The sequence below is a fragment of the Myzus persicae genome, unplaced genomic scaffold (assembly GCF_001856785.1).
Source record: "Myzus persicae strain clone G006 unplaced genomic scaffold, MPER_G0061.0, whole genome shotgun sequence".
Lineage (NCBI taxonomy): Eukaryota > Metazoa > Arthropoda > Insecta > Hemiptera > Aphididae > Myzus > Myzus persicae.
The window spans coordinates 678,288-705,989 of record NW_019103602.1 but is presented as its reverse complement, the minus strand read 5'-3'; the positions used below and the strand labels follow the sequence as shown (position 1 = coordinate 705,989).

Below are 27,702 nucleotides of genomic sequence, written 5' to 3'. Positions count from 1 at the left end.
AGATAAAAATATAATATATTATACATAACTAATAAAAATTGGAATACATGTCCGTACAATTATTATAACAGTAATGACATAATTATTACATGCTATATTCATGATCATATTATGAATAAAATTTGTTAATTTTTTAAATTGACTAGAAATAATAACACAGACGTATTCTGTTAATACATTGATTTCAATTTAAGCCGCTTTTAGTTTTTGATTTTTCAGTGCGGCCTTATCTGGACGAGCTAAAACAATAGACAAACGTATATTGTAACATTATAGCAACTTGTTAATGATTACCTAATAAACTACATTATAAACAACATTAAAATATACTACAAGTCCAAACACCCAAAATATGTGACCCATTTTTTACATTTTGTTTGCTGATAACATTTATTTTTATATAGAATAGATATACTATAAATATTAAAAATTAGGCACATTGCCACATTATAAATTGTCATAATCTTTAAAATTATACAAAACATTATGTAGGTGAAAATGCAAATTATAAACAATACTATAATAACAACCAATATTATTCATTCATGTTGAAAGACAAAACATAAAGTAGGTACCTAAACAATTAAAAACATATCATACCAAAACCAACACATTCATTGCTGCTCCTCTCAGAACCAAACATATTATATTATTTATATTGATATAAATAAAATAATATAAAAAACTAAAATTTGAAGTAGGTATGTAGGTAAAACCTAGATAAAATAATAATATTGATAGGTACTATTTCAAGATATGTAGCCATATAAGTAGGTGCATTTTTATGAATATCAGATGAAAACTGATAACTTTAATGTATACCTACTTGAACAGCTAGTATGTACAATATTGAATATAACTTTTTTTATTAAATATACTAATATACCTACCGGGCTATCTATGTGTATTTATATAATAGTTATTATATTTTGATTATGAATGTTATGGTTTATATAGGTATATTATAATTTTATAAATTATGCAAGATACCAATGCAGCTTGGATATCCTTTATTTATTGATTAAATGGTCTTATAAAGAAAACTGTCGCTGTTCAAAATTATTTTATGTGTATTATTGTGTACCGCTATTCAAATAAATTTAAGCAATTGATATTTATATTTTACTTGGACAAGATCCTGGAGTGAATATGATATCATCTACTGCAAAGCCTCCGTTTGTTGCTTGTCCTTCCATAATTATATGGAAAGGTTTATTAGATTCTACTGTTACTTGTGCAGGCATCCATGCCGGTCGTGTGGTATCCATATTCTTTGCTTCTAGACTCCAAATCTATAAAAATCAATAGTAAGACAACTGACACATTTTATATGATCAAACAACTAAATATGACTCTAACTTTTTCTGCTGGGGTTTCTCCTGAACTGTTGTCTTGTCTCATAATTTGCAACAATGCTGACTCGCCAGCGCCAAAAGCAGCATACCAGAATGAAAAGCAAAGTTGTGGCTCGTCAGTTACTGGTATAACTGGTGATATTAGCCTTACCATATTTGAACCCAATATTTGATTAAATAAGTCATAGTATATATAACCATCTGAAATTAAAATATTTTGTTATTTAACATAATTAAACAACAATGCTACAGTTTACTTGACAGTCAACATAGGTATCTGATTTATGAAATAAGTAAGTAGGTACAAGTAGGTAGAATTTTCATAAATATTTATTTATTTTTAATTAATATTATGTAATTTAATTAAACTCTAAATCTAATTATGTAGGTAACTTTTATGGTAATAGTGATGATACTGATGGTTTTTTAGTTCTCCTAAATATATAATAAGACCACTAGGCACTAAGACTCAATGTACTTATTTATTGTGTTTATGGGTACTTGTATTCAATCATTTATTTTTAATTGTTCATAAAATATTTTAACTAACAATCAAATCTAACCACCTATAGGCCATATAGAGTGATTGTGGAAATATATCAAACCAGTTAACTTTAATTTTTAGTATAAGTAATATTTCATTCTTGTAAAATAATATTTTATTTATGTATTTATTGTTTGCACAGATAGGTTATGTTGTATTATAGCCTAACCGACTATCTAAGTTTTTCCTGCTGTGTCTATAATTTGTGGACCATGAACTGCACGATGATATTACTCCACGGCAAGACATCAACGCATGGTTGCCAATAGATATATTTTGTTATTATTATTTTTTTATTTAATTAATATCTGGTAATAAATTACTGGACCTTACTAAAATACTTGTATTGGTGGTCTAGGGTTATCTATAATCCATGAAAAATGTTTAATATCTTCAATTATTTGGACTAATAGGCAAGTAAAAATAATAAATAAAATAAAAAGTAATAATAAAAATACATACAAAAAATATTTGACATTGAATACTTAATACACATTTATAAAACTAGTTAGTTATTTTGCGTATGATGGCACTAGCTAATGATGGATCCTATAACATCTAATCATCTTATTGTGTGTAATTATTTTGTACTACATTATTATCTGCTAATATTATGTATGTTATAGTGTATTATATTTTTGTTAATTATTAATTTTATATAAATGTCAAGGGCCTATCCCGTTTACTATTATAAATAAATAAATAAATAAATATATTTTTTATTTATACATACGACATAATATATCCAAAAAGAAGAAAATATAATAAAAATTAAAATGTATGTTTTAGCAGTGTCCATCCATTTGACAGCCAAAGTAAGCCTGAGACATGCTTTTTGAATAGGGAAAGTTGCACGTTGGCTAATTTGATGGGCATTATACCGAATCTCAACAAAATCATCCACCTTTCGACAATCGGTGTAATTAAGCCAAACTAATGAATACTTAATTGTTTACTGCATATCTAGTATTCACATTATGATTCAAATAGGTAGGTAATCAAATGCCACTATTGGTTATCTTTTTTAAGATATAATATATAAATAATATATAAATAAGATATAGGGCAGTGTTGGGGAGTAACTTAACTTAAGTTCCAAGTTACTGTAACGAAATTACTTTTTAAGTAATTTTATGGTAATTTAATTACATTTTATTGTAAGTAATTTATATGTAATTTAAGTTACTTTTTTGTAGTAATTTTTACTAAATTACTCGTTACTTTTTTTTTTGGATTAATACATTTCTAGAACGTAGGTATTGATAAAGAGTGTAAATATTAAAATATATCATATACCTAATTATTATAATTTATAAGTAGAATTTTCTGAACTTGTGATACTAAAATACTTTTGTTATTATAGCTATTGACTATTTGACGATAATATGTACAACAATTTATTTAAGTTAATTTCGGTAAATAACAACAATTTTGAAGTAAAGTGTAACCTTTGTGTAAATTCTAAAATGTACTCTACTTCTACTAAGAGTAACTGCTTTACCCTCAAGTGCTTCTGTTGAACGTTTGTTTAGCATAGCAGGAGATATATGCACTAAAAAGCGACCGAAAATTACTGACAGTAATTTTGAAAACGCACTGTTGTTTAAAATAAATTTGAAAAATAAAAATTAAATATTTAATGTGCAGCAAAATTAGTATTAATTGTTAATAATTTCATATTGTTGATTGTCATTATATAGTTTGTGTATTGTCATATAGACAAAAAAGTTATTAAGCTCCAGTGATATGAAAAAAAAAAGTAACTTCTATTGTAATTGAGTTACTTTTAAAACTCAAAAGTAATGTAACTTGACAAAATGAAAAAAAAGTAACTTAAAAATAATTTAGTTACAATTTTAATTAGTAATTAGTAATGTAATTTAATTACCCAAAATATGTAACTTCCCCAACACTGATATAGGGTACATGTTGTAAGCTATAACACACATAGGCTATAGATATTTTATGATCAAGACATTGAAAACAATTTTCTAATTGGATATCTAGTAGGTACCTATTTCTTTTACTTGAGATCTTGATAGTTGTATTTTGGCAAGTTTGAAGCTGTGTGACAGTATTATCACAGGGCCTACGCCCCCATCCCAACCTTATATACTTACCTACCATGTAGCGGCAGTGGCGCAATTATACCTCTAAAACGCGGGGTTTTTATACCCCACATTGTTGAAAAACTTCGCTCACAAGTAGCAGAGCTTACCGGAATTCTATTTGCGATTTGCAAAAGTTTGTATAAATTTGAATTTTCAATCGTTAAATGTTAATGTATAAAGATTAAAGATTATATAATAAAGATTTACCCAATAAAACGGTATTATACAACTCATGCGGGTTCACCAATAATATTGCAGTTCGCCGCAGAATACATAATATATTTTACATATTATAGTGCTTTTTGATGCGACCTATTACCTATTGGCTAAAAATAGCTCAGAAGCAATATTTTTCTCCGTAATGTATCTATACATTATCGTTAATCGTCGAACAACTATAGGAATATCCGAATATGGAATGAATTATAATGGATTATATTATATGGCTTACGATCAAATAATTATACATTTTTTCAGGAAATTTTCGATGATTTAAAAACATAAAATTCATGGTATTTCAATAAAATAATAAAAGTTGGATATAAAAAACAAGGGATGCTAAATTTTAACCTTTTTGCACCCCCTAGTCGCGCCACTGTGTAGCGATCTAGTTACCTATAATTAATGCATCAACAAGTGCTAAATATATCGTTCTAATACTCTGAAATGGCAGAATCTCGAGTAGTCGATTTATTACATAAATTATAATTCTCAACTTAACTAAGACAGTTGTAGTCTGATATATCCATTTCATATTAGTAATTAATATATTATATTATAATCAAATACAGCCGAGTTAAACAGCCCCTCCTATTCAGTTATTCATGGTCCACTAATGGGTACAACATGCAATAAAATATGTTATATTATCGAACCTGGAGCACCAAAAGTCTTATCAGGTAAATTGGAAGGTCTTCTGTTCACCGTAGCCATTCTCCACGAAGCCGGCGATTTGTCTGTGCCATTTGACCAATCGCACATATCTCGTTCAAATCTACATTCACCAGGTCGTACTTTTGCTCCCGCCGGAATAACTGCAATAATATCATATTATTAGAATAATTTTAATAAACAAATGCATTCAATCACATTAGGTAATAACTAAAAAGGTAGGTAATACTCGTACTTGAACAAGAGCCGCCAAAAAATGTTATGTCATCGAATGCGATAAATCCATTTGCTCTACTAGAACCCCATATACCTTAAAATTCAACATATTTCTCAATAATTCATAAAATTTAATCTTACTTTTATGTTTATTATTATTTGTGTATAACAAAACATAATTGGGTACTTATATTAATTCTTACCTTCGATCAAAATCTGAAAGAAATTAAAACGTTAATATTTGTCTTGTTTTATTTAATTGTATACACATAATAAACTTACGGCATCATTGGGTTCCTTAATGAGCGCTTGAGCATATTGCCAGTCTGGACCTTGATGGTTATACAACCGCCAAATTGGTTTCATTACAGTACTTCCAGTGTTATCATTACTTCGCAGATAAATACTCAAAGCGCCTAAACTCGGGCCAGTTGCGTCAATAAACGGTTCATTCATCACAAACCTATTTTTAAATTTAATTTCTAATAAATTTCTAAATGTTAGGAATTATTACATTATTAATAGATTGAGTATTTAAAAATAGTTATGAATTAGTTTTAAGTGTTATTACAGACTACGGTCTACAGATAATTACTTTAACTTACCAAAATGACAAACAACGAGGAGTAGACGTTGTTTTGAAATCTCTTGATGTAAACCATGCACGACTTCCAGGACGTTGAAGGGCTGTACGCGCTAATGTCATTAAATATCCTGTAAATATTATACATTATATTAGTTAATGTTTCTAAGAATTATAAAAAATCCTTTGTTGAACTTTAAAATCGTTTTTTTTTGGGGGGAGGAGAACAATATTTTAGCTATTTTATACTTGCCAATTGTGACTTAATGCCATGTTAGGTTAGGTTACGTTAGGCTAAGCATTGGCATGCATCATGCAGCATTTTTTTAATAAACTAAGGATTAAAATAATATAACAATAATAATATACATAATGGTATAATAAATTACAATGCAAGTTGCAAAGTTACAAACTCCCCATAAAAGCATAATGCTTGTGGTAGAGATAAATAATTTGAATTCATTATAATAAAGTTATACAATAGCAAAAAACAGTAAATATCTCCTAAAGGGGGAAAAAATAAAGGAATTAAAACTATATTGATATGTTAACAATAATTGAATTTTTGAAAAATTGATTTCTTTAGTAAATATCTCTTTGGCATAATATTCAAATCATAAAAATCACGGGACATTAATTTTACATAATCTTCATATTTGAATTGCATGGGTTATACAACATTTGAAATAAATTTGATTTTTAAATTGTCTTATAGATGTACCTATAAATACATTAACATTTTCCTTAAAGTGTGCAGTATATGAGTGATTTACCTTAGCGATGTAATGTTTAAATTTAAATAAACTAATTAGACTGTTATTAAGCTATTTATGGGTATTACATTAAGTTCTAAATATGCTAAATTATTACAATAATTTTACATTTTAGTCCAGCATAGACTAACTTTTTACAAGAATATTATGATTAACATTTAACACTACGTATCAAAAGCTTTTTTAATGTCAAGAAAAATGCTAAATACTTTATTTTGAAAATAACGATTTATTAAAAGGCCAGTCGAAAACCAGATTGATTTTTTGGAAACCAATACTTTTTTATTAAAAAATATTAAGGTTCTACTTTTAATGCATTCCTCAAAAAGTGTTGACGTTGATATAAAGGCAAAGTTATTGATCTATAATTAGAACATTGAGGGTGGTCGTCTATTTTATACAAGGGTATTATTGTATATTTTTTAAAACTAGAGGGAAATACTCCTTGCGTCATTGACAAATTATAAATGTAAGATAACGGATATGATATCGTCTTTGCTGAGTTTTTTATTAAGTAGATAGGTAATTTGTAAGATCATGCTCAAAAAAGGACGTTTTTCTTTTAAGTATTATAATATATTGCACTATTTCTGTTTTATCTTTTTTTTTTTTTTTATTAATTGTTTAAGGCATCAACTGCGAGGTTATTAGCCGGTCTGTTTTATCTATTGGAGTAATAAAGATAGTGTCCATAATTTCACAATTGTTATTTAAAATATTCCATTATATTTTTTCAAAATCATTTAATCTTATATATTTTTTTCTATATCAAAACCAACATTTACAAAAAAAAAAAAACTAAATACATCACAACCATCTTTTTCTTGTTTTATTAAAGGACCATGAAACAAAAAAAATGATTTTTTTTTTATACCTTTATATAACATTAGAAATGAAAACTAAATTGTTTGTCTTTTCAAAAAAATTATCCGATCACTCCTTCTGTGTTAAATAGCGATCGTACGTATACGCGTGACGTCACTGGTGCGCACGGATTTGTGCCGCCGTATTATTTTACGCAGTAGATATTTATATGATGCATTAAAATATACAAAATATTAGACTGAATTAATTTCTGTAACGATATAATATCATTATCATTTATTATTATTGACATTAAAAGTTATTTATATCATATTAGATAATTCCATTTTAATAACATGAATAACAAACTAGGATCTATAGGATATTATTAATTGTCATTTGTCATTCTTCAGCCGTCATTCGCAGTTGCTTTTAGTTGCTATTAAATTATAATTAGAGGCTAGAGGTAAGTTATTTAAATTAATTTTTAGTAAACATAACTTAACTATAATAAATAAAATAGTTTTGTATGCTCATTTATGATTTAAAATACTATAGCATTTAAATAAATATAATTAATAACTACATAAACCATCGATCAAAAAATAAAAGAACCTATATTATAATATAATACAAATTTAGTATTAGATATTTATTCATTATTTTAAATAACTAAATATACTATAGTACCTATTAGTATATTATATGTGATTATAGACGTACTTACATAATCATAATGTAGGTTTTTATGAATAATAAAAAATAAAAAAGTATAAAATGAATACTGAGTTACACTAATCTTATTCAAACTTATTTATTACAATTAATTTAGAGTTCAAATTTATTCAAGTTTCTTATTTGCTGTAGTTTTCTTTGAAACCTACGTATATTCCATTATTTTCAGGGTACTTATTTCGAATAGCTTGTACAACACATGCTGGAATACATACACGATTTCCTATAAAATTAAGTATTAACGATACAATTAATAATTACTAATTAATAATAAATATAGATAAATTACCTTTTCCTATTGCAGTCCATGAATTTATCCAATGCGTAAATTGTTTGTAACATATAAATCTCCAAGTTTTGTTTTCCGGATTTAATGTTGAAAGCATTTTTTTTCGTTTTACATCATTAGTTTTCAAAATCATTTGTTGCCTAGTAATGTTCAAAACTTCTTCGTCCATAATAATTTTTTTAAAAGATGATAATTCTATCACGCATTTAATATTAGAATGCAATTTCGATATATTTTCGAACTCAAAACAACAAATACATTCTTTGTCAGTTTGCAAAATAGGACACTTTTTACACAAACACCAATTACTTGGGTGTATTGCTGTTCTTCCCACATAGTTTATTGTTTGTATTGGATTTACTCGTAGTGCTTCATAAATTCTGTTATCGATATCTTCCACAGTAGGTTCAAAACAGAAAGGTTTTAAACTCATTTTTTAAACACAAATTACACAACTCAAAATATTAATATTATATTGCATACAAAAATAAGTCACTTATGTACGTTGCGTCGTTGCGTCTATCGCTCTGTCGTTCAACACAACTAATAATAAAATAATGCTGGTTTTAGAATTTTCAATGAAACTACGTGTTTAAATTAACCAAATTAATAACCATTTTATTTAGACTCATATTATTATTTTTAGAAAACTTGATACAACTATAAAAATACAACAACAAAAACGATGTATATCATGTATACCAATAGTTCAATAACTCGTTAAATTATTTTTTATTTAGATCGTTTATAACAATGCCGATTTGTTCAGCGTATGGATGTTCAGAAAGCGATAGAAGTAAAACCAGCCTACACTTTTATAGATTTCCAACCCGTGAAAAATCTCCTAGTAGATATAAAGTTTGGGTTGAATTTTGCAAACGAAAATATTTCACTCCTACAAGAAATTCACGATTATGTTCAAAACATTTTAAATTTGAAGATTTTAATCAATCGGATATCATGAAAAATAAACTGATGCCAGATTTAAAAGTTAGAATAAATTTAAATCCCAACGTTGTCCCTACTATTAGAAGTAGTACAACAGATAATACATTGACACTTAGTGAACGTAATAAAAGGGCAGATCGTAGAGAATTTAGTCAGTTCACATCAGAATTATTAACTACAAGTACTCCGAAAAAAGTAAAAGTAATTCAAAGCAACGCGGATTTCAGTTTAGAACCCAATGACTGTAGTTTACAATCAGAATTTTCTGAAGAACGAGTCAATCACAATGATATAGGTGTACAGTGTGATATAGGGCTAGAAACTTATCAAAAAGTAGAAAAGAACGATAATTTGTCATTTGATATACCGTCCGAATCCGAAGATGAAAGTTCTAATTCTGAGATTGACTCTGATGATGATAGCCAATATGAATATAATCGACATTACAAAAACAATTTATCTACGCAAAATGATTTTGATGATAATCGTTGTTTCATTGTATTTTGGGAAAATTTATCCCAACTTTTCGAATATTGTCGTCTATGTGGTAGTATGGTTTGTTCTCGACAACATTTTACACAAGGTGCACTGGTCTCAATTATAACTATATGTGAACAGGGCCATAAATTGCAATGGTGTTCACAGCCAAAAACAGGTAAGAGACCAGAAGGAAACATTTTGATTACTGCGGCTTTAGTACTATCTGGTATTCTATTTTCTCAATTTAAAGTATTTTGCTCCGCATTGAAACTTTCAATTTTTACTCGTCCAGTTTATGACAAAATTATAAATAAATACTTATTTCCTGTAATATGCCGCCAATGGGAAGAACACAGAAAAAAAACATCGACGCTATAAAGTTATCATCAATTTGGCTAGCTGGGGATGGCCAATATGACTCACCGGGTTTTTGTGCTAAGTACTGTACTTATTCAGTTATTGATATCAACACGGGAAAAATCATAGATTTTAAATTAGTTCAAAAGGGCCAATTTAAAGGGGATTTAGAAAGGCAAGCCTGTGAACAATTACTAATGGATTTAACTAATAGTAGTAATTGTAAAATCGAGTTGTTTTTAACAGATAGACATAAAGGTATACGTGCATTTATCCGTACACAGCATCCAAATATTAAACATGAATTCGATATTTGGCATTTAAGTAAGAGTTTAATGAAAAGATTAAAACCACTCGAAAAGAAATATCCTGATGCTTTTTTATGGAAATCGTCAATTAACAATCATCTTTGGTGGTCAGCACAGACATGTGAAGGAGATGAAGAAAAACTCATTGATAAATTTACATCTATATTAAAACACATATCAAATGAGCATGAGTGGGAAGATAATGGTGTAAAAAAGAGATGCGAGCATGAAAAATTAAATGAAAATGAAATACGAAATAAACTGTGGATAGACCCAGAAAGCGAATCATATTACGCTTTGAAAAAAATTATCATGGCAAAAGACTTTTTAAAGGATTTGACACATGCTACTCATTTTGTACATACTGGTAGATTAGAGTCGTATTACAATTTACGATTAAAATATATGCCAAAACGTATTCACTTAAAATACAAAGGTATGTATATGAGAAGTATCATTGCTATACTAGATCATAATAACAATGTAAATAAAAAGGAAGTCGGAGAGAAAATAGTATTTTCCAAACCAGCCAGTAGATATGTCATAAAAAAAAAATATGAATTAAATAAAACTGATGAGTGGTGCAAAAATATTATGCAAGAAGTCCATGTTCATATGAAAGAAAATAATTCAACAATATCAGAAAAATTCAGTTTACCCGCGTTACCTAACAATATAGTTCTTCAACCAAAACCTAGTTACGACGATTTAATGAAAAAAAAATTCACAAGATTCTAAAAATATAAACTAATAGTTAAGCATTTTTAAATAATTTAATTGTTGAAATATAGTACACCATTTTAAATGTATACTATTCTGTCTATACTAAATGTAAACTGTAAAACTCAAATACTCATTGTAATAATGCATTAATATATTTCAATAAATGTTAACTTAATACTTAATATTTTCTTCGCCATTTTAGGAGTAGTAGTTTTCATTTTAAATAAGTGTTTATAAAACGCCATTTAAAATACCGCTTGAAATAATACGGCTGCACAAATCCGTGCGCACCAGTGACGTCACGCGTATACGTACGATCGCTATTTAACACAGAAGGAGTGATCGGATAATTTTTTTGAAAAGACGAACAATTTAGTTTTCATTTCTAATATTATATAAAAGTACAAAAAAAAAATCATTTTTTTTTTGTTTCATGGTCCTTTAATATATATTATTTTTAAATACCTCTTATACAGTTATACCACATTTTAATAATTTTTTTACCTACAACTTATTTTGTTATTTTCTACGTAGATTTAGAATCATTACCTACTGATTTAATGAGCAAAATAATACATTTAACAGTTTTTATAAAGCACCTAACTTATAAAGTATTCCAATGTGAGTACCATACTCTACGTTCTACAGTACCTATCTTCCGACTGCCAGCCACCAGCTACTAACTCCGATCAATTTGTTAATTGTGTAATTTATTTTGGGACATTAAATATTTGTATATAGTTATGCAAACGTTTAAACTCAAACGAATTAAAACGAATTACATTTTTTAACTCTCAATTATTAGTTATTTATCTGGCTATCTTGTTGAGTTGATTTAAATTATTTAAATTGGATATACTACATTTTATTCATAATTGGTTACCTTTTTCTGTGCCCAATGTATGATCATGAGCTGTACTTCTCAGTGCAGCCCCGGAAGTCCTTTCCCAATCAATATCGTCCAAACGCTCTCTAGATACTACATTACTCCATCCACATTCATCCACTTCAAATGTACAATCACCGGATGTGGCTGCAGCGATTTGAGGAGCAGCTACATTACAAATAAATTATAGTAAATAAGTAGATATATATTAGATTATTTTAAAATTTAATTTAATATTTATGAATATTCCTACTAGGGCAACTTCCAGGTGTCAATGAAATGTCGTCTACAGCAATATCTCCAAGATTATTTTTACCGATTTTAGCAATAATTATTATTTTAAACGGGTTAGCCGATGACACAGGTACCTCAGCTTGGTACCAAGAATTTCCAGCTTCTCCAGTAAGTGACCAAATATCTCTATCTTCTCCTTCTCTGGTATCACTTATTGAAATTGTCAATGTTCCTATTCCATTTCCATACATATGAGTCCAAAATCGAAGACAGAGTGGTGTATCTGGTCCTACAAAATAAGCATAATGTATTCAAATTCAATGATTATTATTAATTAGTGATAACTATGGCTCGGATTTACATCCCCTTAAAAATAAAAAAATTGCATTTGCTGAATTTACAATTTGCCAAAACTCTAAAAAATATTCTAAACGAATTCCCGGATTTGACACCGGATTTCTTCAGAAATCAAGATAAATTCGTGAAACTTTATATTTAAAAACTAGATAACCTTATGTTGTTTTAGTACCAGGCACGGATTAAGAGCAAAGATCTGCGGTTGGGGGGCACAATTTTTTGTTAATGTAAAATTACAATATCGGAATCTCTGTAAACCATCAACTAAGATGGTACTATTTTAGTTTGTGCCCCTCAGAATGATACGTATAATAATGCATTGTATTATCAGACATGCATATAATTGAAATATAGAAATATCAGGATCTGTAGAATTATAAAAAAAATGGGAATGATATGTTTGTGAATTCCCCTAGATTCGTCGTTGTTTAGTACAGTATGTTTATTTAAATATTATGTAATAATTTTTTTTCGTAATATTTCTAGAAGTAGGTTAAAATAATTATATAAAAACATTTAGGTGTATTTAGATGTAGTAACTTGAACGTCAAAAACCTCGAAATATGTAAAAAATTCCCTCAAAAAAGTTTTTTGTTATCCTAGTGTGTGCTTGAAACACATTTATGTATTGAAAAGCATTGTGTCAAGTGTTTCAGAAAAAAAGATGTGAAGGCATTAAAATCAAAGCCCTAGTGCTAATAAAAACACTATTTATCGACATATTCGTTTTACCAGTTGGATCAAATTCCATGCTTGACATACGAGCCATATCACCAGGCCTTCGTGGATATGATGAGTCAATAAATGCATAACCTCCTTCCATTCCACCATAAATGAAACTTGATCGATCAGTTGCCGGCCCAGTAGATGGATTTTTACTTCCTCTTCCCTAAAGTACAACAATATTATAGGTAATGTATTTACTTCTTATTTTTTATTTTTATAAGTGCTTAATAGAATATACCTAGTGAAAGATAGTCCATAAAATATAGGGATAACTATATACAGTGTTGTTACATTATCTAAGATCATTGAACTATACTTATTTTATAATAAGAAATTATTTTACTGTCTGTTTATTTTCATAATTTATTGGCCAGTAGTTGAATTTTACACGATATAGATTGAGTATAAAGTAATAAACTTAAACAGTTTACTATCGTTAACATTAATTAATAAATTAGTCTAGTAAAATAAATCTAACAATAAAATTATAAATTCGTAATTTAGTAAGTTATATTTAAATTATATAAACCTACATTATATTATATATCTGCACTTATTAGTAAACTAGTATTATATAATGAACTGCTTACCAAAGACCAGTTGAAATCATCATCCTCATCATTAATCCAGCCACAGAAACCACCTTCAAATGTACAATGGCCCTTACAATCTAGCCCTTGTTTGATTGCTATATTGTCTACTGCGACATAACCACGAAATTTCCGAAATGGATCTGGCAAGTCTTTAGCTATCCCTTCAAATACCACCTTTATATAGGCACATACAAATATTTATTACTATGTTTAGACAAAAAAAAATTATAAAATTATAGTTTAATCAATAATCATACTTGATGCTCCTTGTTATATGTATAAAGTACTTCTGAATTCATCCATACTTTATTAGTTGGATCCTTAGTACCCCATAATACTCTGAAAAATCCATCTGGCCGACCGTCTTTGTTTGTAGGTTGTAAAATAACTCTTAGTCCAGCTGCACTCAACCCATCAACATTGAAGCTTCATAAATAAATAGATATAGAAATTAAATACACAAATTATAGTATTAAACTCAAATTAATTAGGTTTATTTACCTAAAAGAAATGCATTTTCCTTCTGCTCCTGTACTCCCAAGTACTGGACTTTCAATGAATGCATTTTGACCTTCCCTAATAGTAATATCATCAACTCTTACTATTGGTGCAGCTAACAAAGATGTTTCAAAAAATATATACCCTCCTAGAGCAAAATATTTAATAATATAGTTATTAATTAATAATTTATAATGACATAATGTTAACTAACCTTTTTCTGCATCTTCTCCTTGTCCTGCATCAGACGATGGCCCACCTAACCAATTTGAGAGTGTACCGGCCCCTAGTTCCCATTTTAAAGCAGATCCATTTCGATTTTTCCAATCACATGTCAATAACCCAGGATCAACTCCAAAATCACAGGTATCTTAAAGTATTGATTTCAATCATTAAATAATTTGTTTACTTAATATTATTTGTGCAAATAAATAATCAAAAATGTAATATCACCTGTTACAGTTCCTTGCCTTTTCCCCCGAATCTATAAAAAAAAACATGAAACTATTTCATCTATATTGTCTTGATATATAAAACTGATTGTAAAGTGAAATATATATATTCTAAGAATAAATTAGGTACGATTTATATCGTAAACATAACAGTGATTTGAAGAGTACTATAAGAGTACTTATTAAGTTTTTAAAATAGATAAATGATGCCATCCGTTTTACTAAAACAGATCTAAAAAAAATACCATTGTGAAAAAATTTCAATAAAAATGAGTATAAGTAGTATAACGTAAAAATTTAAACTCATCGGGTAGCTATTTTGAATATATTTTATATTTCTGTCCATTTAAGTAAACATTTTTATTTGCAAAACAGCAGAAGCATCGAAAAACATCTACTCTCATAAAAAGTGTTCATAAACTTTGCAATATAATATTTTGAATTTCCGTAATTTAAAAAGTACCTATACAATATTATGACGTATTTATATATTTTTCTAGAATGAAAAATGTAAATAACTATGTTTCAATAAATAATAATAATAATATTAAATAATAGGTAATTTATATCGATATTTGACACTTAGTATAAACTTAAAATTAGTATTTGTAATTATTTTAATGTTCCTAATTAAATATTTAATATTATAACCTATAAGTACTTTAGTATTTACGTTTATAGAATTATATAATATTTTATGTAAGCTAATTGATGAATTAATTATTGTTTGCCCCTGTATATTATTTTTAATGTTTATTCATCAACAAATTTAAATCAATCTCAAATCATGGGACATTTTGTGTTTTTAATTTTTGTTATTAGAAAGTAGATAGTCGTACAGGTATACTAATATTTGAATGTAGTTAAATACACATGGAAATAATTTTAGTTAAAGTTATATAATATGCCTACTACAAATAACTAATTACAATATGTAAGAACTTTATTTTATTTTATTTAACATGACGAATCAAACATTTTAGTTATGATAATATGATTATATATTATTAGTTGGTTAAAAGTACCTATATGTTTGTCCAGAATAAAACATATGTGTATACCGTAAAGTGTAACTAATTTTCAATGATTTTTATTGTACGTGGTTTAGGTTTTGCTTATGTCATGATCGTTCTTTTGTTTTTGATTTTTGAAAAAAAAATTGTCATGCGGCATTAGAACAATACATTTTAATATAAATAATTTAGTGTTGCTGACTCCAATAAAAAATGCAAATTAAAATACTTACAGATACTACCGAGTCCGAAAATTCTGTTATAGCTCCGGGAAAACATTCTAAAATTGAATAACTTGCTATTGACAATATCAGCCATAATTTCATTTTTGCCTGGAATAAAATTAATCAATTCATTCAAATCAGTAACAATTATTAAATTTCAAATTAAATGAAATCTCAATTATTCGGCATAATTTTCTGAAATCATACAAAGTAGCCTTATATAAATGGTCTTATAAATTAAACGTATAATAAGTTTAGTAATTTATGAGTTTCCCTCAAATCATAAGTATAAAACAATTTTAATACAGTTAGGTACTTTTAAATAAACACCTAAATGTACTTAATACAAGGTTCCTCATTCAGGTGGTTCTTATTCAAACCCATAAAATGTATACAATTTATAAAATAACAGTTTTTTTTGTAGACATTTTAGCTAAAATATTGAAACAAAGTATTGTTATATTCAATACATTTTGTTACTTATTGCTGAAAACAAATAGGTACTTGTCAATCATAATTTTCCCTATCCGTCTTTGCAACGTTAGTTGGTATAGAATCAATCGGGTACCAATGACGTTAGTATACGTTATATTACGAAGGTATTTCATCGCCGCCAAACACAAAGAATAATAATTTATTTATTTTGAAGTAATTCAAAAATATTTGTATTGAGACTTAAAATTTTTCAAGCATATTATTATTTACTTTATTTACTAGAGATTTGCATCGACATTTAAAAAATATTAAGATTCATATTTTAGATTGTTGCCTATACAATATGTATAGTGTATACCAGGTACTATAATAGCAGTATAAATAATGTATGATAAAATATACTTAGTAATAGCTACAGACTGACAGACCATCTCCAATCAGAATGGTTTTTCGTATACCATGTTTTATCATTGAATTAAAATTCAACATATCCATTATAGTGGCCTTCCCAATAACGAGGTACCTATACACTTGACTCCTACTATGCAGCAGAACCTACTTATGTACCTAAATATAGATAATACCTATTTGCCACGTCTACTTTTTTATTGTTTATTTTTAAATTGTTTTATTACAAGTTACAATATTTTCTTATATTATGTACAATAAATATAATACTACGTAATTCTAATGCCGAGTGGCCGAGTGGCGTAAATAATTGATTAATTTAATGGATCAATCATAGGGCACTTAATCTTGTTCAAGGGACAAATGATTAATGAATATGACAAATCAACATAATTAACAAGGAGTTAAAGTGAAATATCCTTTGTTTAGTTTTTATGGTTGCTATTCGAACTTGGATTTAAAAATATTTTGCAATGGGTTAACTAAGCTGTCACACACCATAGTGAAACAAATAATAATATATTACATGTTATTGTATAGTTGAAATATCCTATTATAGCATATCTCAAAAATAACTATTTTGTGGGTACATTTTTCACTTTTCTCTGTATAATTTTGACACGCTTTTCACACATATGTAATATTTAGATCATAGGTAGGTGTCTATGCAATTTTCACCGTTACTCGACGCTTTCGATAACCGTGAAATCATTTACATTACGTGCGTTTGATCATATATGGGTACGTATTACATATTTCACGGTCTTATTTTAGATATTTTCGTTTTTATGTAGATACGTTTGTTTACATCTCTTAAAAAAAAATATTTTTAACAATAATAGACGCGTAATATTTTAAATCGTTTTAAAATCGAAATCACTGTAGGTTACCTTATAACCTACCTATATTGTTGAAAACAATATTTTGCAATAAAGAATTGTTCGACCTTTTTGCGAATAATTTTGAATCGTTTAATGCCCATTATCAAAACGCACTCACGAAGTCTGTAACGTTGAATTCGAAGGCCGTAATTATTGTATTTCCATGATTATATTATTATAGCATTTCACAAGTCCAATAGTAAAATTATTAGTAGTTATTCTATAAAACGAACATACGTACCCAGTAATTAGCCAAACTCACACTGTCCAGTGTTCAGTGAAGATCAAGGTTTTGTGGGTGACTATAATTACCGAATCCGCATCAACTGAAAGTCAATAGCGTGAAATAAAATTCTGTGAACTCGGGACGCAACCTCAAAACAAGTTTAATTTTATTGCTTTGTATAGTTTTTTGATTTAATAAAACCTAGAAGTGCAGTCCTTGAAAATACAATTAAATGAGAATAATTTTTTTTTTGCATTTTAATTTTACTTGTATTAATTGTATACCTAACTGCATAAGTAGGTGGCATAGGCGCGTTTGATAACGATTCGTACGTGAACAATGAATACGTCTAAAATTTTTAAACATTTTTCTCTTATTGTTGTCTGTTGATATAGCTCAAAACTTAAAAAAAAAAAATGTTTATAAATATTCAGTTATTTTAATGATACACGTTCTAAATATGAAAAACATGATTAATAACAAATTACACCTTTTTATAAAAACTTAAATATTAGTTTCAATACTAGAACTCATATTTGCAAAAATATTCTTTCTTCGAATTCCCTACAAACTTGAAAAATCTGGTACCAATATATGATTACAACTCTTAAATTTACCCAAGTTTTTAAATTAAAATTATTATTTATAAGTATGACTGTATTAGGTTCCTATAGGGCTATAGGTTAATAATAATCCATAGTCTTAAATATTTTTAATTCAAACAAAACCCTTTAAATTAAAACATAATTGTCATATTCGTTTTATTCATTTTCTATTTTATAACTTAATTTTAAACTCTTCTATTTCTTGTCGTATGACATTTGTTGAGGATCTTTAGATGTGTCTATTTAATACATAACTTATTATGTAAAATTAAAACATATTATACAATTTTTTTTTCGTTTGGTTTCCCACTTGTAAATTATTTCTCAGATATTAAATAAACTATTTTTGATTTGTATTATTTCTATTTAATCTAAAAATATCAGCTCTATAATTAATTATTTAAGGGGCCCGGTTCCAGTTTTTCAAATTTTCTGCAAATCTATAAAAATTTGTAAATTTTATTTTGCATTTTTGTTGCCATCTTAATACAATACGTACTTTTTCACTAATCTACTGCCCAATATATATTTAGGGGAAGGGGGTTGATATACTGTATTATATCGAAAAAAATGACTTCACACTTCACAGGAATGATAATTCTCAAGCCTTGTAGAATTGCCAGATTTTCATACCCAGTTTTTTTATCTGAAAGTAGTAGACTTCCAACTAGACGCATTGAACTCCGATTTCTTATTTTATTTTAAATAATTTAAAATGGTATAATATAATTTGTAAAAAAAAAACTTAAAATTGTATTGTTTTTGAAGACATATTATAAAGTTTAAAATTAAAATAATGAAAAACGAAGTTCAATTCAGCAAGTAGAATATTACCTTATAATTGATTTAAAAATAATGACATACTAAGTTGATTCTACAGGAATAAGATCATTATTCCTGTAGAGAGTATTTTTGTGGACAAAATTACATTGGCACAGGGTGCCTTAATGTAAACTGAGTGTATTAGGTAATAGATATACTATGATTTTAAGTATTATTATGAGAGTTGAATTTCTCAGGCTATTGTCACCCCCTAATTATTTTATCATAATCGACACTAATGAAGATTGCCTAAGATAAAACAATAAAAAAAATGGTTAAAAACACAATTTCTATAAATATCGTATGACCTACTTTCATAGCAGTATCGTTAATTACGTTTTTTTACTTGTCATTTTGTGATGTAGGTACCTACCTTATGAAAGTGATATAATCATACTTATTTCTCGAGGAATAATAAATAAATAAAATAAATAACCTCACGCATTTATCAAATACATAATACGAGGCCAACGAATTTCATTCAAGTGTAATTCTTATTCAAGTCATAATTATTGTTTTAATAGTATACTATATTATATAGGTAACCTTATTATAAATCTGTCAGATGTACCTAATGTCTTAATATAACAATTTAATAAATTAATAACGACTATCAAAAGTCACAACCACGGCTATATTCCGTGGTCAGAACATTAATTTGTATGTTCTATACTTTTTTTCTATCGATATATATGGTCAGTGATGACTCAATATAATTATGCAACTCAATTGTATAAAATCCAAAAAAAGATAAATTACTAGTTTTTTTTATTCATTAGTAGGTAGTGGGTACGGGATAGTATGTATTACCTAAATAAACCCATGTGTTATTTGAATTTTTTTATTTTGACAGTAACAATGTTTATGTACCGGTGTTAAAATTATGCACGTAGACACGCAGTACATCTTAATTATGTAGGTACCTAGTTGGCTAGTTGGATTACAGATCAAAATTAACAAAATTGGTGAAGTTTACGTGTTACTGTATAGATACAAAGTAATAATACTGTGAACATTTATTTTTAAACATTTTTTTGTTACGTTTTTCTACCTCCTTACTTACCTTGCACCAACCTCTAACTACATTATCATGCATAATATTTATGAGTTTAAATAAATTACATTTAACGATTTAATAAAGTAAAACTTAAGTTTTACATTTTCAATTAGTAAATCAACTTGTAATTACACAATATAAAGATACCTAATAGATATTACAGATGTACAGTATAATATATATTTTTAAGCAATATTAGTATTTATACTTGTCATGATTTTAAAGTATAAAATATAATGATTGGCTATTACTATAAAGTTATATAATGTGTATTGTATACAATATAATATTCTGTATACCCTACTATAAAAAACAAAAATAAGATAATAAAAATTATAGGGTATGTTCCGTTGAATAAAAAATATTTTTTTAAATAATATTCACGTCATTTTATGAAAAATCATTACTTTGTTAAAAGGTTTACCTTGACATTTTATAAATATTAACTTTGCGTGCAATGAAATGTATGTAGACGTACTATTATTTATGTAAGTATACAATTGTACATAATATATAACACTAGAAAATTATGATAGCATTTAAAACTATGTCTTATAAATATATAGGCACCTAGTTAATGTAAATATAATACCATTTTTTGGCTTACTAAATTAATATGAAAAATGGCTTGCTTTATTTTGATGCATGTATATATCAGATATTTGCATGATATTAATAGTATATACTATACATAAACAAATATTTCATTAGACTTCACTTAAATATTCACAGAACGGATAATCGCATGCTTATAATATTATATGATAAAATTTAATGCATTAGGACTAGGATTTATATAAAATAGTAAAATAAAAATATGAAATAAAAATATAATAAAGTACCCATACCGATCAATATGGTGTATAATTAATCAAACAATATTTTCCAAATTATCATTATGTAAAAGAAAAGCATCTTGTAGTTTCAATAAAAAATAATCAAGTTACTTTTTATGAAAATTAAATTATTTTTGTTCTTCTTATTTTTAAATAGATCTACAGAATTTTCTAAGCATTTTTTCTTGTTTTCCATCAAAGGCCAAATCACTGGTTTTTTAAATTAAAATTCGTAGCATAATACAATATCTAGTCTTTTAAACTACTTTCGTTTAAATGTACCACGAATCTGGGATTTCCCATATAGGTACACAATAATTAAAATATATGCAATACACAGCCTGGTAGGTATTAAAGGTACGGAGGGAAAAAATAAAAAATATAAGGGCCATACAAGATTGAGCATAAAACACATTTTTTACTACACGATTGAGAACATTTGACAACTTTTCAAAGGGTATAGACATACAGAAGAAAACCTTAACGATCGATCACAACAAATTCTGCAATGTTACTATTTGTTGCAATTTTGAACTACGTTATAAAAAAAATATTAATATAAATAATTTGTGTATTATGAAACCTGTCTAAAATTGTTTTTAACGCATTGACATTAATTGACATATTCATATATTGTGTGAAGGACTAGGTAAACAAACACTTATTACGTAAACTGAATTATTCCTGTAAAAATTTGGGAACAGTTACTTATCTTAATAACTTTAATGCTCATTTTAAGTAAGTATTAGTCCAATGCTAAATGTTCAAAATTTTACGTTTATGACGTTCATTAATCATTATCACGGATAAACTAATACATATTGTTAGTATTGCTTTATTGCGCGGAACTGGGCAATTTATTAATCCATAAATATATTGTCGATAAAGCTGTGCTCGGTTCGTGTAAGCTTGGTATCATAATAATAACTGTTGTAGTAATGTAGTATAATATGTGAAAATAATAATTTTGATTTTAATGTAGCAATGACCGCAACGGTAGGAATTATACTCAATCGTGTTTTATCATAAGGTATATGCATTATAATACGATACAATTCGTGGACATTAATAACAAAATTTGTGAAAGGGTGCTGCGAAAAAAAAAATTCCAATGTATATAAATACTAGCCTTAATTATAAGTTGCCAGTTGGTAATAATAATGACCTTTCATTTCATAGAACATTGAAAAGTAGAATAGGTTGTTACCTACTAATCAGTATTCGCATACTTAAGTACCTACTTGACTTAGTACTCAAAATACCATATTTTTGGTGTTGGGAACATTCATTTTCTACATTATTTTCTAGTTATAGAATGTTAGATAGTATGAAATTTAAGATAGTTGTTCTTAGGTACAGAAGAAATCGTTTAATTACCTTTGAAACTAGGAAAGATAGTCTCATTAAAAGAAATTTAAAAAAAAAAGTCATTACGAAACAGTATAGGTAACCACCTGTACACATTACATTATTATACTTAGATAAATCACAAAATGTTAACTCTTATTATGTGTATTATTAGAAATAAAGTGCATTTTCATTACATATTATTATTATTTATTAATTATTACGTTTAAAAATAGCAGTTATTTCTGTTGAAACCTTTTTTTTAATCGTGTTGTATTTTTGATTTTACTTTGTAAAAGTTTGTTTTAGATATTACATTATACATAGCCATGTGATATTTTAATTTATACCTATCTAATATGATAATATCTTACCTTATTAAAAAAAAATGTATCTTTGTTGTATTTTACTGGCGATATATATATGTAGAATATTTTTGAGTGGTCTTTATAATTTATAATTTTAGATAAACATTAGAAATGATTTCTCTAATTTCACTAAAAATAAACTTCATTGCATAAGAACTTAACACCATGACAACCAAAAAAATTTAGAAAATAAAACAGGCGTTTTTCAGGAACTTTTAATTGTAGGTTCTTGCAAGGTACCTGCAAGGTATGTCACTGCGAGTTACAACTGGTGTCAATGGTGTCTTATAAGTAGTTTTTGCCTTATTAAACGAATAAGTAAATTTATAAATCCTTTTGAAAATCAAATAATAAAACATAATTTAATCTTATTAAACGTGTCCGATTCCATGCTTATAGATAGGTAAGTAATCTAATACCTAATTAATGTGTTTTATTGTGCAATTCAAATATTATACATAATATTATTTATTAGGTATATTAAATTATGATTTGAAGCTTAAGTATTATACATGTTGTTACCGTATTAAACACTAGCTGATGAACTACAGTGACAAATAAAGTAGGTAAGAACATAATTCCACCATAGGTTGTAAATTGTTCGTGAAAAGAAAATATTGCTTTATATTATTTTAATAATATTCAGCTAAGTTATGTTATCAACCATTGATATAAATTTAAAATTTTTAATTCAACATTTCAAATACAAAAATAGTTTAACTGTAAAATATACAGGATATAGATATATGCCTATAGTGTCTACAGCCATAGTTATTAAATACCTTGGTATTTAAAATCCTACAATGAATGCTAAATATAAAGCATAAAACTAGTTAATTAAAAGGTCATTGAACTTCAAAATATTAAGTTCCACATCAATGATTTTTTTTACATATTTCACCTACTATATTCGATACTTGTATAATATAATAGACGTGTTTTAACATTAAACTATTATATATAATATGCATCACTTCTCTCAAATAATTATTCTGATTAATATCTATGCACATACCTAATAGTAGTTAAACAGTAAAATATAATATGTTTCATTTTATGAGAATACAGTTTTAGTTTGCTTTAAAGTTTAAATAAAGTAAAACTAATTAAGTATCTAATTTTAACCTATAGGTTTATACTATTCTTTATTATTCTATACGTATACCTAGCCTTATAGGTATAACGTTAAACGTATATTCGTTATATTTATGAATCGAAATATATATATAACGACAATTAACAATACTTTAGTTACCTATATAAACAAGAATATAGAATACATAAAAGCTACAATTTGAGGTTATAATATCATCTTGCTTAAATCAACACACTGGAAACAAAATATATAGTTATTGAGTATATTGTTATCTCTTATAAATGTATACTAATATATAGATAAATGTTACATACTACAATAGTAATAACAGAAATATAAAATATCTGAGCTCAAAGTCTCTCGTAATTAGATAGGTTTACCTATTAGGTAACTACATCGAATATTTTATTGACGGATTATACTCGTAATTTGGATGTACTTTTTCATCAACTACCGACCTACTTGGAGATAACCCTATTTCACTAAATTACTTGTTGCTTTTAAATTTTGAGTGAAATTGTTGATGAAAAAATTATATAGGTAATAAAATAGTGATTGTCTAAAATTGTTCAAACAATTTTAAAGTTTGATTAAATATCTGGTTGTAATTTAAAATGTAATTAAGAAACGTAATCTAAAATAATTAAAACAAATCTATTTTTATTAATACACTTTATTAGCTACAATTGATATTATATAAAATATAAGAGAGAGTTAGTTATACTATTTATTTTGTACCACCTATTGCCAAAAATGTTCACACCTGCCACATCTAATCCACAGTTACGAGTAATAGTAAATGTCAAACGGTTGTTAAATTTGTTTGTCTCGCTCCACTCAAAATCAGATGTATAGGTAATAAAATATCACAATAATTTAGTAGAATTATATAATAATACACATTACGTTATACGAAGCGTCAAACAATAAAAAATAGGTAACACTATTACTCAATTATACATACTTTTAAAATTCATATTAACATTATTAACCCGACTAGACATACTCTAGACATAGGTACAATATAATATTCATCATAGCTCATCAGAATAACAGATTATTATATTGATTAAACTGTACAATGTAAAATGTATTACAGTATTGATACTTGATAGGCATCTGAATTAATTAAATAATTATTATAATTTATTATGACTAGGGCTAGGGACTTCATGCCCTTAAAAACCTTAAAATATGCATGCATTTATGCGCTAACGAACCAATAAATATGCTATTAAAATATGCATTTAAAAAAAATTATACTCTTTTACAAAATCATTAAGCTAGGCATTTTTTAATTATTTTATTATGGGCTCACTCGAAAGAATAAACACTCCACAAAACCAAAATACGAAGAACGCACAACACCAACTGTCAACTATTACTATTCAAGGGACCATCTGGCCTCTATCTACAACTAGTCATAGTCTATAAAATGCTTTTTTGGTATCATTATCGGCTTATCGCCTATCGGGAATCACGAGTGTGGTATACCGATAAATAACAATACAGTTATAATGATAGGCAAGAAAAACGCAAATATTAATATTTAAATATTTATATCCGGTCCAGGAAATCTATTTAAAATAAAATTTTTTTTATATAACTAAAAACTTACTCCTCGTATAAATAATATTGTCAAATATGCACTAATAAAATGAAAAATGGTCATTTATGCACTTATAAATGAAATATAGTCAAATATTATGCAAAATATGCAATTATAAATTTTAAATATAAACTTGTAATGCTATGAAACAAATTTCTATTTTACTTAGCTATGTTTTTAATGATTATTTAAAAACATGCAAACTCCTAGAAGTACCGAGCCCTAATTATGACATTTAGTATTCAAATGTATTCGTGTATTGGTGTATTATTGGCAATAATAGTATTTGTTACACAAATTCTATAAAATTGTAATTATAGTTAGTATAATACATTCTTCTATACCTATTTACACAGAGAGTTATTATTTTAGAACTCATTGTTAAACAAACCCTTACACAATAATATATGAAATAGTATAATATACTATACTATAATATTATTGTGGAAAACATGTATTTGCCATTTGGTTAATGCCTCCTAACATTTTTGGCTCGTTACTGGCAAAATTGCGAATGTAATAAGTATTATTAAAATATTCTAACGTATTATTTGATATACCATATTACCATATACATGCCTAATGCCTATAAGGAAACCCTAAAAATTATGTTTTGATTCATATAAGTAATTTTAAAAAAAAATATATGATTATAATGTGTGAAAATCTGAACAGTGAACACCTGAACTGTTTAAGCTGAATAATTGTTGTGTACATAAATGATATAATCTATAATAACATACGATCATGAACGAATTGTGACAATAATCAATGCAATTACTTAAGGTATGTCTGAAAACGTTATGTTCACCTGGAACAATAGCATAGAAACAAAATGTATAATAAGTACCTAGGCACCAATAATTAATATATTTGATCATCAATGGATAGCTGTAATTGATAATTGATAATTGATATTAATATATTACTGTATTAACTAATATTTATGAGTATACAATTAATGTTATTATTATTATTACTATGTTACAACTTAAGACTGGTAATATATGTGAGCAAAAAATCGAAACCACTAGCAAAATGACTACAATAAGTATAAATATACTTAAAGTATAATTAACCTATTGATATATCGTATGTATACCTGCAATTATTGCGTGACGGAGAATTACACCATTTATACTGTAGTTATATGATGATGAAATTCCACTCGATCACACGATGTGTCGTGGTTGCTATAAGGCATTAGAAAGAGTGACTTATTTTGCTAAATTTTAAAGCGACATAATAATACAATTTAATTGTACGACGCAGGTAAGTGGTTTCGTATAGCTAGGGTTTTTGAGTTCAACTTCATGTTTGATCAATGCAATGTTATGCAAACTATTTATGATAATATTGCAGTATACCTAGGTACATTAAAAATAAAATTTACAAAAAAATAACCATGTAGGTACTTATTTAGTGTCTTATTTTCATTTAACGCCCGCGATATAGATACCTACTTAAGTAATAGACTCCAGTCCGGTCATATAATAATAAATATAATTCATAATTGATACATAATATTACCTGATTGAGATTTGAGATACTTCTTGTCCGTCTCCGCGGGCGAACGAGTGGCGATTTTCGGCAGGAAAAGCTCTTGGCTTATAGGAAAAGCCAAGACCTAGTGGTAAAAGGCCACCCCTCAAAGTACCGGCGCAACGATATTAAACGACACCCGAAGATTGAAATTTTGAACGTTCACCCAAATGAACCCGAAGACGCGATATGCGGCGGAATTACTGTGTACAAAATAATATATAGAACCGTAGACGGCGGTAGACTACAATAATATCATACCGTACTACACCGCCGGCGTTCTGCAATGGACTCAACCGCACGCGCTAGACGACGGCGGCGCTCTTCACGCCGGACACCCACCTCGTATACCTCCCACCCACCTACATAA

At 27.2% G+C, this 27,702-nt stretch overlaps 3 protein-coding genes across 5 annotated transcripts; 1 reads left to right on the top strand and 2 right to left on the bottom strand.

The window, feature by feature from the left end:
- Positions 1-55: 55 nt before the first annotated feature.
- On the bottom strand, positions 56-27,702 carry LOC111034855 (MAM and LDL-receptor class A domain-containing protein 1-like). 3 transcript variants are annotated; one of them, XM_022316255.1, is made up of 18 exons: positions 27,321-27,702; positions 16,110-16,208; positions 14,865-14,895; positions 14,626-14,781; positions 14,415-14,559; positions 14,171-14,339; positions 13,911-14,087; positions 13,327-13,483; positions 12,257-12,526; positions 12,001-12,171; positions 5,723-5,831; positions 5,400-5,580; positions 5,321-5,333; positions 5,137-5,211; positions 4,886-5,044; positions 1,360-1,556; positions 1,127-1,292; positions 56-239 (listed from the first exon to the last, which is right to left on the bottom strand). In XM_022316255.1, the coding sequence occupies exons 2-18, from the start codon at positions 16,200-16,202 to the stop codon at positions 190-192; spliced, it is 2,319 nt and encodes a 772-aa protein (XP_022171947.1). In that variant the 5' UTR covers positions 16,203-16,208; positions 27,321-27,702; the 3' UTR covers positions 56-189. The 3 variants fall into 3 exon arrangements, with proteins under 3 accessions (XP_022171947.1, XP_022171949.1, XP_022171948.1); XM_022316257.1 differs by lacking the exon at positions 27,321-27,702 and adding an exon at positions 23,092-23,112; XM_022316256.1 differs by lacking the exon at positions 27,321-27,702 and adding an exon at positions 18,066-18,226.
- On the top strand, positions 7,367-10,769 carry LOC111034856. The gene is made up of 2 exons (XM_022316258.1): positions 7,367-7,743; positions 9,042-10,769. Exon 2 carries the CDS (start codon positions 9,055-9,057, stop codon positions 10,105-10,107), a length of 1,053 nt encoding a protein of 350 aa, XP_022171950.1. The 5' UTR covers positions 7,367-7,743; positions 9,042-9,054; the 3' UTR covers positions 10,108-10,769.
- Positions 7,969-9,054, bottom strand: LOC111034857. The gene is made up of 2 exons (XM_022316259.1): positions 8,302-9,054; positions 7,969-8,235 (listed from the first exon to the last, which is right to left on the bottom strand). Exons 1-2 carry the CDS (start codon positions 8,732-8,734, stop codon positions 8,132-8,134), a joined length of 537 nt encoding a protein of 178 aa, XP_022171951.1. The 5' UTR covers positions 8,735-9,054; the 3' UTR covers positions 7,969-8,131.